General features: G+C 41.4%; 1 protein-coding gene and 1 pseudogene across 1 annotated transcript; one reads left to right on the top strand and one right to left on the bottom strand.

Moving 5' to 3' along the window:
• Positions 1–1645: 1645 nt before the first annotated feature.
• On the bottom strand, positions 1646–2425 carry LOC140897237 (olfactory receptor 10A7). The gene has a single exon (XM_073309627.2). It carries the CDS (start codon positions 2423–2425, stop codon positions 1646–1648), a length of 780 nt encoding a protein of 259 aa, XP_073165728.1.
• A 7343-nt stretch (positions 2426–9768) lies between these two features.
• On the top strand, positions 9769–10548 carry LOC140897236 (olfactory receptor 10A5-like; annotated as a pseudogene).
• The last annotated feature ends 1116 nt before the right edge of the window (positions 10549–11664 follow it).

Below are 11664 nucleotides of genomic sequence, written 5' to 3' on the forward strand. Positions count from 1 at the left end.
ATTTTGTGATACCCAGCGCAGCAGTCTGGGAGCTGACCTTGTTAGTGAAGACAGAGGCAAAAAAAAGCATTGAGTACATTAGCTTTTTCCACATCCTCTGTCACTAGGTTGCCTCCCTCATTCAGTAAGGGGCCCACACTTTCCTTGGCTTTCTTCTTGTTGCCAACATACCTGAAGAAACCCTTCTTGTTACTCTTGACATCTCTGGCTAGCTGCAGCTCCAGGTGCGATTTGGCCCTCCTGATAACATTCCTACATGCCCTTTTGTTGTTAGCCCTGCACTACCTCCACTTGGAATGTTAGTCCAGGGTGGAGGTAAAAAGACAGCAGTAAGGCAAAGACCAGCTTTACCATCAAAATAAATTGTGCAGTCTGACACAGACAAGCATGGAGAATTCCCAGTATCCACCAGAATTCATAAGATGTACGTGGAAAGATTTCCCCCAAATGGTCACTGTCAAGGTTCCTTCCCCACTCTGAACTCTAGGGTACAGATGTGGGGACTTGCATGAAAACCTCCTAAGCTTTCTTTTACCAGCTTAGGTTAAACTTCCCCAAGGTACAAACTATTTTACCCTTTGCCCTTGGACTTCCACTGCCACCACCCAACGTCTGATCGGGTTTATTTTATTAGGAAAGAGCCCGTTTGGAAACGTCTTTCCCCCCAAAATCCTCCCAACCCTTGCACCCCACTTCCTGGGGAAGGTTTGGTAAAAATCCTCACCAATTTGCATAGGTGACCACAGACCCAAACCCTTGGATCTTAAGAACAATGAAAAAGCATTCAGTTTCTGAAAAGAAGGATTTTAATAGAAGAAGTAAAAAGTAAACAAGAATCACCTCTGTAAAATCAGGATGGTAAATACCTTACAGGGTAATTAGATTCAAAACATAGAGAATCCCTCTAGGCAAAACCTTAAGTTACAAAAAGACACACAGACAGGAATATCCATTCTATTCAGCACAGAATATTTTCTCAGCCATTTAAAGAAATCATAATCTAACGCATATCTAGCTAGATTACTTATTAAATTCTAAGACTCCATTCCTGTTCTGATCCCGGCAAAAGCATCACACAGACAGACACAGACCCTTTGTTTTTCTCCCTCCTCCCAGCTTTTGAAAGTATCTTGTCTCCTCATTGGTCATTTTGGTCAGGTGCCAGCGAGGTTACCTTTAGCTTCTTAACCCTTTACAGGTGAGAGGATTTTTCCTCTAGCCAGGAGGGATTTTAAAGGTGTTTACCCTTCCCTTTATATTTATGACAGTCACACATACCTTTTTTTCCTCTTTCCATTTTGCCACGGAAAAAACAGATAAAGGGGGCAAAAAGGATGGAAGGAGGAAATAAATCATTTATAAAAAAAATCTGATTTAATTAAAAAATATATTTTTTTTAAAAAAAAGGTTTTAAACAGTTTGATGTAAAACTTTTCTTGCAAAATAAGGCCTTTTTTAAAGGTTTTTTTAAAATCATTTTTCTCTATTAGTAAGGTTAAATTCAACTTTGATTACCTGTGAGCAACTTAGGATACAGATATTTAGGCACCTAATGGAGCTTTCAATAGTATCTAGATGCTTAACTCTCCGTGGTTCCAATGGAACCATAGATGCTCTCAGTTTCATTTTTGTCCTAATAAATGGCTCACAGTGTCTGCATTGTTGTGCAAAGCAGAAATTTACTAAAGCCCTTTCTAAGGCTCTCTTTTACCTCCCGGTTTCTCAGGCTGTAGATGAGGGGATTGAGCAGGGGAGTCAGGACTGTGTAGAAGACAGAGAACACTTTGTTCAGGTCCCTCAGGTTATCATTTTTGGGTAAGACATAAACAATCGTTAGGGACCCATAGAAAACTGTAACCACCATGAGGTGAGAGGAGCAGGTAGAGAAGGCCTTTTGTTTCCCAGTGGCAGACGAGATTCTCAGGATGGTGGCTATAATAGCAACATACGATATAACAGTTAATAGAAATGGGGGGAGAGTAAAAATTGAGGCGAATATGAAAGCTGTAAGTTCCATCAGGCGGGTGTCAGTTCTGGAGAGTTTTAACACAGGGGTGAGATCACAGAAGAAATGGTCAATTTCATTGGGGCCACAGAAAGTTAATTGTGACACCAACAATACTATTATGCTAATAGCTAGAAATGCACTTATCCAAGAGCCAGCTGCTAGCAGTAAACAGAACCTGCTATTCATAAGGGTTGCATAGTGCAGGGGTTTACATATTGCTAAATACCGATCATAAGACATTGCTGCCAGGAGGTAACATTCTGTAGCTCCTAGAGAACCAAAGAAATACATTTGTACCATGCAGCCCCTAAAAGAAATAGTTTTGTCACCAGTTAGGAGACTGGCCAGAATCCTGGGCAGGATGGTTGAGGTGTAGCAGGTCTCCAAGCAGGACAAGTTCCCAAGGAAGAAGTACATGGGAGTGTGAAGTTGTTGATCACCCACAACTAGAGCAAAGATGAGGATGTTCCCAGCCACTGTCACAAAGTAGCTAACTAAAAACAGCAGTAAGAGAAGTATCTGCAGTTCAGGGAGATTTCTGAATCCAAGGAGGATGAATTTTGTGATGGTGGTTTGATTTTCCCACTCTGTGTTTTCTATTGATTGCATCTAAGGGAGAGAAAACTTGGCAATTTTAACATAACTTAACTTTGTAGCTAATATCTTATATTTAATTCTAGAGTTATTGATATTCCCTTCTCTCTGCTATTTAGCTGCCCAAGAGCTGGGTCTAGAATCCTGATGAGCAAAATGATTTGCATTTCAACTGTATAGCCAACATTATTTCTCTATCTATATAGCCTTTTATTTAGTCCTCATCAGTCTCAATGTCTGATTTGCCTAGTATACAAATTCATTTTTATGCTGGTAACCCACCTCCTCTTATGAGAGTTGATGCGATTATTCTGTTTATCCACAGATCCAGCTGCTGCCATCTTAGCTGGTGTCCTACCTCCTGCTACTCAGTGGAATATGGGCACCTTACTGACTTAGACACTTTTAAAATAGATTCATAGATTCCAAAGCCCGAAGGGACCACTATGATCATCCAGTCTGATCTCTGTATAACACGGGGCATAGAACTTCCCCAAAACAATTCCTAGAATAGATCTTTTAGAACAGTGGTTCTCAATCTTTTTTTCACGGACCACTTCAGAATTGCTGAGGGTCTCAGCAGACCACTTAATGATCTTTCCAAATGTTGCTTGTACTATTAGCTAGCCAAAGCACTTTGGATAAAAGCACTATATAAAAAAACACCTTAGTAATAATGAATTTGTATTTGTTCTACAAACAAAAGCACACAACTCATATTTTAATATTAGTAGTCTTACCTTTATAAAGTGATGGATGTGCCCTCTCTCCCCAGCCATGGCAGCCCCCAAACTGGGGCTGGAAAGGAGTGGGGGTCTCTCACTCTCTCCCACACCACAGCAGCCCCAAACTGGGGCTGGGGAAAGTTGCCCCTTTCTCTGGCTGCCACAGTCCTGCATATCCCAAATTCCCCCATCCCCTCTTCTCACCCCACTTCCCCCTCCCACTCACCCCCTATTCTTCCCAAGGCCACCACCTTACATGTGTGTCTTTTCCAGGGTCCAGGCACTTAATTAGTGGAGCCACGCCGGAGCAGCTCCACTAATTAGGTGGGTGGCCCTTCATTCTCTTATGTGCGGCCTCCCAGGCATGCATCTTAGAGGGAACTATCCGCGGACCATCTGAACGGAGCTCACGGACCACTGGTGGTCCATGGACCACAGTTTGAGAACCTGTTTTAGAACATCCAATCTTGGTTTAAAAATTTCCCGGGATGGAGATAGATTCAACCACGAATCTTAGTAAATTGTTTCAATGGTTAATTACACTCACTATTAAAAAATTAATTATTTCCAATCTGAATTTGTCTAGCTCCAACTTCCCACCATTGGATGGTGTTAGACCTCAGTCTGCTAGATTGAAGAGACTGTTATTAAATATTTGTTCCCCTTGTAGATACTTATAGACTGTAATTATGTTACCCCTTTACCTTCTATTTCTTAAGGTAAATAGATTGATCTCCTCAAGCCTTTCACTGCAAGGCATATTTTCTAATCCTTTAATCATTCTTGTGGCTCTTCTCTGAACCCTCTCCAATTTATCAATATTCTTCTGGAATTATGGGCATCAGAACTTGATATAATTTTCTGGCAGCGGTCACACCAGTGCCAAATACAGTGGTAAAATAACCACTCTACTCCGACTTGGCATTCTCCTGTTCATGCATCTTAGGATCGCCTTAGCTCCTAATAATCCCACCCTCACTGTCCGATATGCATTTCTCCGTGACTGTATAATCGCTAGTCTTATGACATAAATCATGAAGTTCCCCCACCATGGCCAGAGCTAGATGCTTCCAATGAAGGAACAAGAGACATTAATTTACACCAGTGTGAGGGGAAAATGAACCCAAGTGACTCCAGTGGAGTTACTCCTGATTTACACTATGTGAGTGAGAAGAGATTCAGCCCACGCTTCTCATGAGTCAGTACAAAATAAGGCATAGACTCCAAAGGGATTATACACATTTTTTAATGCACATATCCTTCAGTTTAAGTCAAGGAAGTTGATCTCTATCATGAATTTTCATGAGACAAGATGAGTGAGGTAATATCTTTTATTGGACCAACTTCAGCTCTGTGTAAGCTTGAAAGCTTGTCTTTCTGACCAATAGAAGTGGTCCAATAAAATATATTATCTCACCCAGCTTGTCCCGCTAATATCCTGGCTACAACAACACTGCATACATTAGTTTTTATGACAGCTACAGCTGAATTATACAAAGGAGTTAGAGGAGAGGACAACTTGAAAGTGTCATTTATTTTTTCACTAAGGATTTCAATACCTAATTTGCTGCCTGCTATCATAAACCACATATTTCCATGAGCCGTTCTTTCTCCCATCATAGATAGATAGATGATAAAAGGGAGAGAGACAGAGACAGAGAAAAAGCTGCATTCAGGTACCCAAATAACTGACTAGATTTTAAAAAGATTTCAGCTCCCAGCAGCTTTCACCACAGAGCGACTAAGAATTTCAAAGAAGCCTAGGGGAGTTAGGCACCTATGGACCAGATTTCCAATGGTAGTTAGGTGTCTAAAGAGGCTCCTAGGGGCCTTTACAAAAAGGCCTAAGCATGTCCTGGATCTAATGCTAATGATTGCAGGGAATGATTTCAATGGAAGTATAATGGTTTTACTGAGAGTTCAGTGCCAAAATTGCAGATGCGCTTCATTTGTTGTCTTTGGAAATCCCAGTATCGACTCTAGTGGATGCTGAAAAATAGGAGTGATTAAAAAGGTTACGTTACCTTTAAGAATGATGGGTGTAGTATTGAAACACTCTGATCTGATACTTTCACTCAGTATTGTGGAAACTGTTTCCACAGGCTGTCTGAAATCCCCACCTGCTTCTGATGTTTCAGTTCTCTCAGGAAGGAGACCTGGTTCTGGTCTCTTACATTTTATGTTTCACATTGTATACACAGTGTTAGGAAATGAGTGTCTTTCTTGACTCACTATCGAGCCTTCCTATATGAAGATGAATCTCCCTTGGTTCCTTTGCTGCTGGACTTTTCAAATTAATAACAAGGGGACTGTTAATAACATGTCTATTCTCAAAACAGTGCAAACAGCATGGGGATTAGATTTCAGATCTCAAGGGGAAAGTAAAAAAAGAGGAGAGCATGTCTGAGATCAAAATCCCCACATACTCGCAAACACACATTTTATGCTCAGTGTAGAGCCTGTTGAAATAGTCTGCATTTTTGAGGGAGACAGGAAGGGATTATTCCAATTTTTCATTAAATGTGAAATGTTAATAAAAATAAATCGAAATAACTTTTCCTGAACATGTTCATGAAAAGTTCATCTGATTTTTCCAGCTGAAAATCTCAACTTTACAAACATTGGTGAAAAGATTACTAGAACTTTGATGGGGGGGAAGGATGATTTTTGCACACCAATTTGAAAATATCACCTTTAGTCACTGACCTCGGGCTAGATCCACAAAGAGGACATAGACGCAACATTGTTAATGTGCTATGGCAGCTAGTGGAATCCACAGGCCTGAATTTGGTGCCCCGTCTCGCAATACAATCCCTGGGGAGAGATGGCCACCTAACCAGCCAATGGGAAATGGCCGGGATAGGGATGTGATCTAAGTCTCCCCCCACAAATTGAGTTAGGTTCCCAAGTCTGGGATGCTGAGAGGCATTTCGCTCAATTCAGAATTTACAGGTGGCATCTCTCTCCTTGAGTTAATCATAGAATCATAGAATATCAGGGTTGGAAGGGACCTCAGGAGGTCATCTAGTCCAACCCCCTGCTCAAAGCAGGACCAATCCCCAACTAAATTATCCCAGCCAGAGCTTTGTCAAGCCTGACCTTAAAAACTTCTAAGGAAGGAGATTCCACCACCTCCCAAGGTAACGCATTCCAGTGTTTCACCACCCTCCGAGTGAAAAAGTTTTTCCTAATATCCAACCTAAACCTCCCCCACTGCAACTTGACACCATTACTCCTCGTTCTGTCATCTGCTACCACTGAGAACAGTCTAGATCCATCCTCTTTGGAACCCCCTTTCAGGTAGTTGAAAGGAGCTATCAAATCCCCCCCCACCATTCTTCTCTTCCGCAGACTAAACAATCCCAGTTCCCTCAGCCTCTCCTCATAAGTCATGTGTTCTAGTCCCCTAATCATTTTTGTTGCCCTCCGCTGGACATTTTCCAATATTTCCACATCCTTCTTGTAATGTGGGGCCGAAAACTGGACACAGTACTCCAGATGAGTACTCACTTAAGCTCCTACACTTCTTCTCACAGCACATCTGAAGCAGAGAAATTGTAGAATCACAGACTCATGGAAGATTAGGGTTGGAAGAGACCTCCGGAAATCTAGTCCACTCCCCTGCTCAAAGCAGGACCAACCCCAGTTAAATCATCCCAGCCAGGGCATTGTCAAGCCGGGCCATAGCTCACTTCATCGGATGCAACCGTGCTGTAGCTCACGAAAGCTTATGCTCAAATAAATTGGTTAGTCTCTAAGGTGCCACAAGTCCTCCTTTTCTTTTTATCAATAATATTGCAATTAAGTGTGACTATGTACCACTAGCAAGCACGTGAATCTGTCTGCAGAATTAGCATCATACACAATCTTCATTGGGCTCAATCCTGCAAGACATCTAAAAGAGGATGTATTGTTTGCCTCTGTTGGAGTTCTGAATGCAGACAAACTGTAGGGATATGTCCACTTAGTCTAAACACTCAAATGTATGCAGTATCATGTCTATTGAGATGAAGAGAGGCACATAAACATAATGGATAAAATTTAAAAGCCCGTTCAACCAAGTCTTTCTTTCTTTCTTTCTTTCTTTCTTTCTTTCTTTCTTTCTTTCTTTCTTTCTTTCTTTCTTTCTTTCTTTCTTTCTTTCTTTCTTTCTTTCTTTCTTAGGTTTGCATAAGGTGAGGGTGGCTGTTTGACCCACTGTTGGGAAGGTGTTCTATGCATATGCAGATGGCTCCAATAACACACATACTTAGACTGTGGAACTCCATGCCAGAGGGAGACATTGAAACCATAAATGTAGGAAGAATCAGAAAGGGATTGCACAAGAAAAATAGCCAGAGCTATCATCATTCTTTAGCATAAGATTTTTTGAAGGGATATTAAATATCAGCTTCAACCAAACTCTTACAATTATAGACTCTGCTATAGGGCAGATTATCCCAAATCTGTGAGCTTAAGTTAAAACTTCCCCAAGGTACAAACTATTTTCCCTTTTGCCCTTGTACTTTATCGCTGCCACCACCAAGCGTCGAACAGATATATAACCGGGAAAGAGCCCACTTGGAAACGTCTTTCCCCCCAGAATCCTCCCCAAACCCTACACCCCTTTCCTGGGGAAGGCTTGATAAAAATCCTCACCAATTTGCATAGGTGAACACAGACCCAAACCCTTGGATCTCAAGAACAATGGAAAAAGCAATCAGGTTCTTAAAAGAAGAATTTTCATAGAAGAAAAAGTAAAAAGAATCACCTCTGTTAAATCAGGATGGTAAATACCTTACAGGGTAATTAGATTCAAAACATAGAGAATCCCTCTAGGCAAAATCTTAAGTTACAAAAAGACACACAGACAGGAATATCCATTCCATTCAGCACAGCTTATTTTCTCAGCCATTTAAACAAACAGAATCTAACGCATATCTAGCTAGATTACTTACTAAGTTCTAAGACTCCATTCCTTTCTGTTCCTGGCAAAAGCATCACACACACAGACACAGACAGAGACTTTGTTTCTCCCTCCCTCCAGCTTTTGAAAGTATCTTGTCTCCTCATTGGTCATTTTGGTCAGGTGCCAGCGAGGTTATCCTAGCTTCTTAACCCTGTACAGGTGAAAGGGTTTTTCCTCTGGCCAGGAGGGATTTAAAGATGGTTAGCCTTCCCTTTATATTTGGACAGGAGCAAACACATTTGGTACCCATCAGGCTGTAGCTTTGTTTGAGAGTGGGTTAATTGTAGGATTCCACACCAGACAGGTGAAGGCAAGAGGCCTGTCTCCAAAATGGGCTGCACTCATGGAGACGTTGAGAGGTCTGCGAAATACAGCTATCCCTGAACTGTGACTATCATTGTTAATGGATCATTTTTTCCTAATGGTTTTTATCAAACCATCTAGCTGAAGCTATGACTCTACTTCTGAAACAGGATTCATGCAGACACTCTCTTGTGCCGGTGCAGAGTAACATTATTGTTAGTAACAATTGCCATATTTGTTATGCTACTACCTAGGGGTCAACCTAGATCAGGCCCTATAGTGCTAGATACTGTATAAACATAGAATAAAAGAAAGTCCCTGCTCCAAAGAACTTTTAATCTAATTAGACAAGACAGATAAAATTCAGGGGAAAGGGAGAAAACATTTACTTTAGTGATCTCCACATGGGCATACAGGAAAATCCACATGAATCTGATTATAAAATCATGGTCTGAGAAATGGAGTGTATGTACATTTAGTGTGAAAAATTTATGATTTTTCTGGTATTAGACTCAAGAAAATAATGATCCAAGTCAATGGGATTTTTGTCTCAAGTAATCTTGATCACAAAGGCTGGCATTCTTATTCATGTTGAGTTGGTGCCTCCATGTTTGAATGGTCTCATTTAAATCAGCATGTGACTGGAATTTTCAAGTGCATAAAGGAATAAGGTCTCTAAATCTCATTGAAATTTACAAGCATAAACCTCTTAGGTTCCATTGAAAATCCCAGCCTGAGAGAAAGGGTAATGGAATCTCTCTTTTGAAATCAGTGGCACCCATCGGTGACTACGGTACTATTGACCACAGTGGTAGAATCTGATACTTGCTCCTTTTTCCCCCCTCTTCTTTCATGCCCATTTGTAACGAGTGTGATTTAAAACAAATACTTTTGCCAGCTCTAGTTATGCCAGAGAATCGTGATCCTGCTTCATGAAAGATTTCAATATTTCAAAAGTGGGTTGAATGAAAATCACCATTTTTGACATTTTCTGTGGAAGGGAATGGAGCCCCAGTTTTAGGGCAGCGTGCCCCATTAGGCTGTCCTAGAGCGACAGACCATTGAACTCTAGGTTTCCCACCTGTCTTCCAGAAAGGTGTCCAGTTTTGATTGATATACGAGCTGGAAATGAAGGATACACCATGTAATACCTGTCTCTGTCTTCCAGTTGAAAAATCTATGAAGAAACAATGAGCTTGAATCAAACGGTGATGACTGAGTTCCTTCTCCTGGGATTTTCTACCCCTCCAGAGAGGCAGATTTTACTCTTTGTTGCAGTGTTAGCCGTTTATTTGGTCACTGTGGTGGGAAACCTCCTCATTATCCTTGTAACATTGGTAGATCCCAACTTTCTAGACCAGTATCTTCCAACAGTGGCCAATACCAGATGGATCAGAGGGACTTTAACAGAACAGTGACATCCAGAGCATGGGATTGCATCACTGACCATCTTGGATAATAGCCATTGATTGTCCTATCCTCCATGAACTTAAATAATTCTTTTTTGAACCCTAATATGGTCTTGGCCTTCACAACATGTACTTTTTCCTCTCTAATTTATCTGCCTTAGAGGTCGGTTATACCTCAGTCACTGTCTCCATAATGCTGGTGAGCCTCATCTCAGGGGATAAACGCATCTCCTTTGCCGGCTGTGACATGCAAAAGTGCTTCTTCCTTTCCTTTGGGATCACAGAATCTTCTTTTCTGGACATCATGGCGTATGATCGCTACGTGGCAATATGCAACCTGCTGTGTTATCCCATGATTATGAACAAGAGGTGTGTGTCCTGCTGGCAGCCACTTCCTGGACTATCGGCATCCTGGCCGAGGTAGTGCAGACAAGTTTGGTGTTCACCTTACCCTTCTGCAGCTCCAAAAAGATCAACCATTTCTTCTGTGACTCGGCCCCTCTGCTGTTGCTGGCCTTTGCTGACACCTCTATGAATGAAACCTTGACTTACATCTGTTAAGGTTCCTTACCCACTTTGAACTCTAGGGTACAAATGTGGGGACCTGCATGAAAACCTCCTAAGCTTACTTATACCAGCTTAGGTTAAAACTTCCCCAAGGTACAAACTATTTTACCCTTTGCCCTTGGTTTTCCACTGCCACCACCAAACGTTTCTCTGGGTTCCTGAGAAAGCATTGTTTGGAAACGTCTTTCCCCAAAAAAATCCTCCCAACCCTTGCACTCTACTTCTTGGGGAAGGTTTGGTAAAAATCCTCACCAATTTGCATAGGTGAACACAGACCCAAGCCCTTGGATCTTAGACAATGAAAAAAAGCATTCAGTTCTTGAAAAGAAATATTTTAATAGAAGAAATTGTAAAAAGAAAAAGGATCACCTCTGTAAGATCAGGATGGTAAATACCTTACAGGGTAATTAGATTTAAAACATAGAGAATCCCTCTAGGCAAAATCTTAGGTTACAAAAAGACACACAGACAGGAATATTCATTCTATTCAGCACAACTTATTTTCTCAGCCATTTAAAGAAATCATAATCTAACGCATATCTAGCTAGATTACTTACTAAATTCTAAGACTCCATTCCTGTTCTGTCACCGGCAAAAGCATCACCCAGACAGATCCAGACCCTTTGTTTTTCTCCCTCCTCCCAGCTTTTGAAAGTATGTTGTCTCCTCATTGGTCATTTTGGTCAGGTGCCGGCGAGGTTACCTTTAGCTTCTTAACCCTTTACAGGTGAGAGGATTTTTCCACTAGCCAGGAGGAATTTTAAAGGGGTTTACCCTTCCCTTTATATTTATGACAACATCGTGGTCACTTTCTTTGGAATGGTGGCCTTTGCCCTGATCCTGTTGTTCTACATCCGGATCATTGCCACCATCATCAAGATGACATCAGCTGAGGGCAAGAGGAAAATCTTCTCCACCTGCTCCTCCCACCTCATCGTTGTGGCTTTATTCTATGGTTCTGGCATTATCCTTTATTTACAACCCAGGTCCAGTGAGTTTCCAGACAGCGGTAAACTTCTCTCCCTGTTTTACACTGTTTTTCCTGCCATGTTGAACCCTTTCATCTACAGCCTAAGGAACAGGGAAATCCAAATAGCCCTGAGGAGACAT

The sequence above is a fragment of the Lepidochelys kempii genome, chromosome 13 (assembly GCF_965140285.1).
Source record: "Lepidochelys kempii isolate rLepKem1 chromosome 13, rLepKem1.hap1, whole genome shotgun sequence".
NCBI classification, from domain to species: Eukaryota; Metazoa; Chordata; order Testudines; family Cheloniidae; genus Lepidochelys; species Lepidochelys kempii.

What these genes read in the sequence shown, in the direction of transcription:
- LOC140897237 (XM_073309627.2), bottom strand. Translation starts at nt 2,425, where the DNA reads ATGTACTTCTTCCTTGGGAACTTGTCCTGCTTGGAGACCTGCTACACC.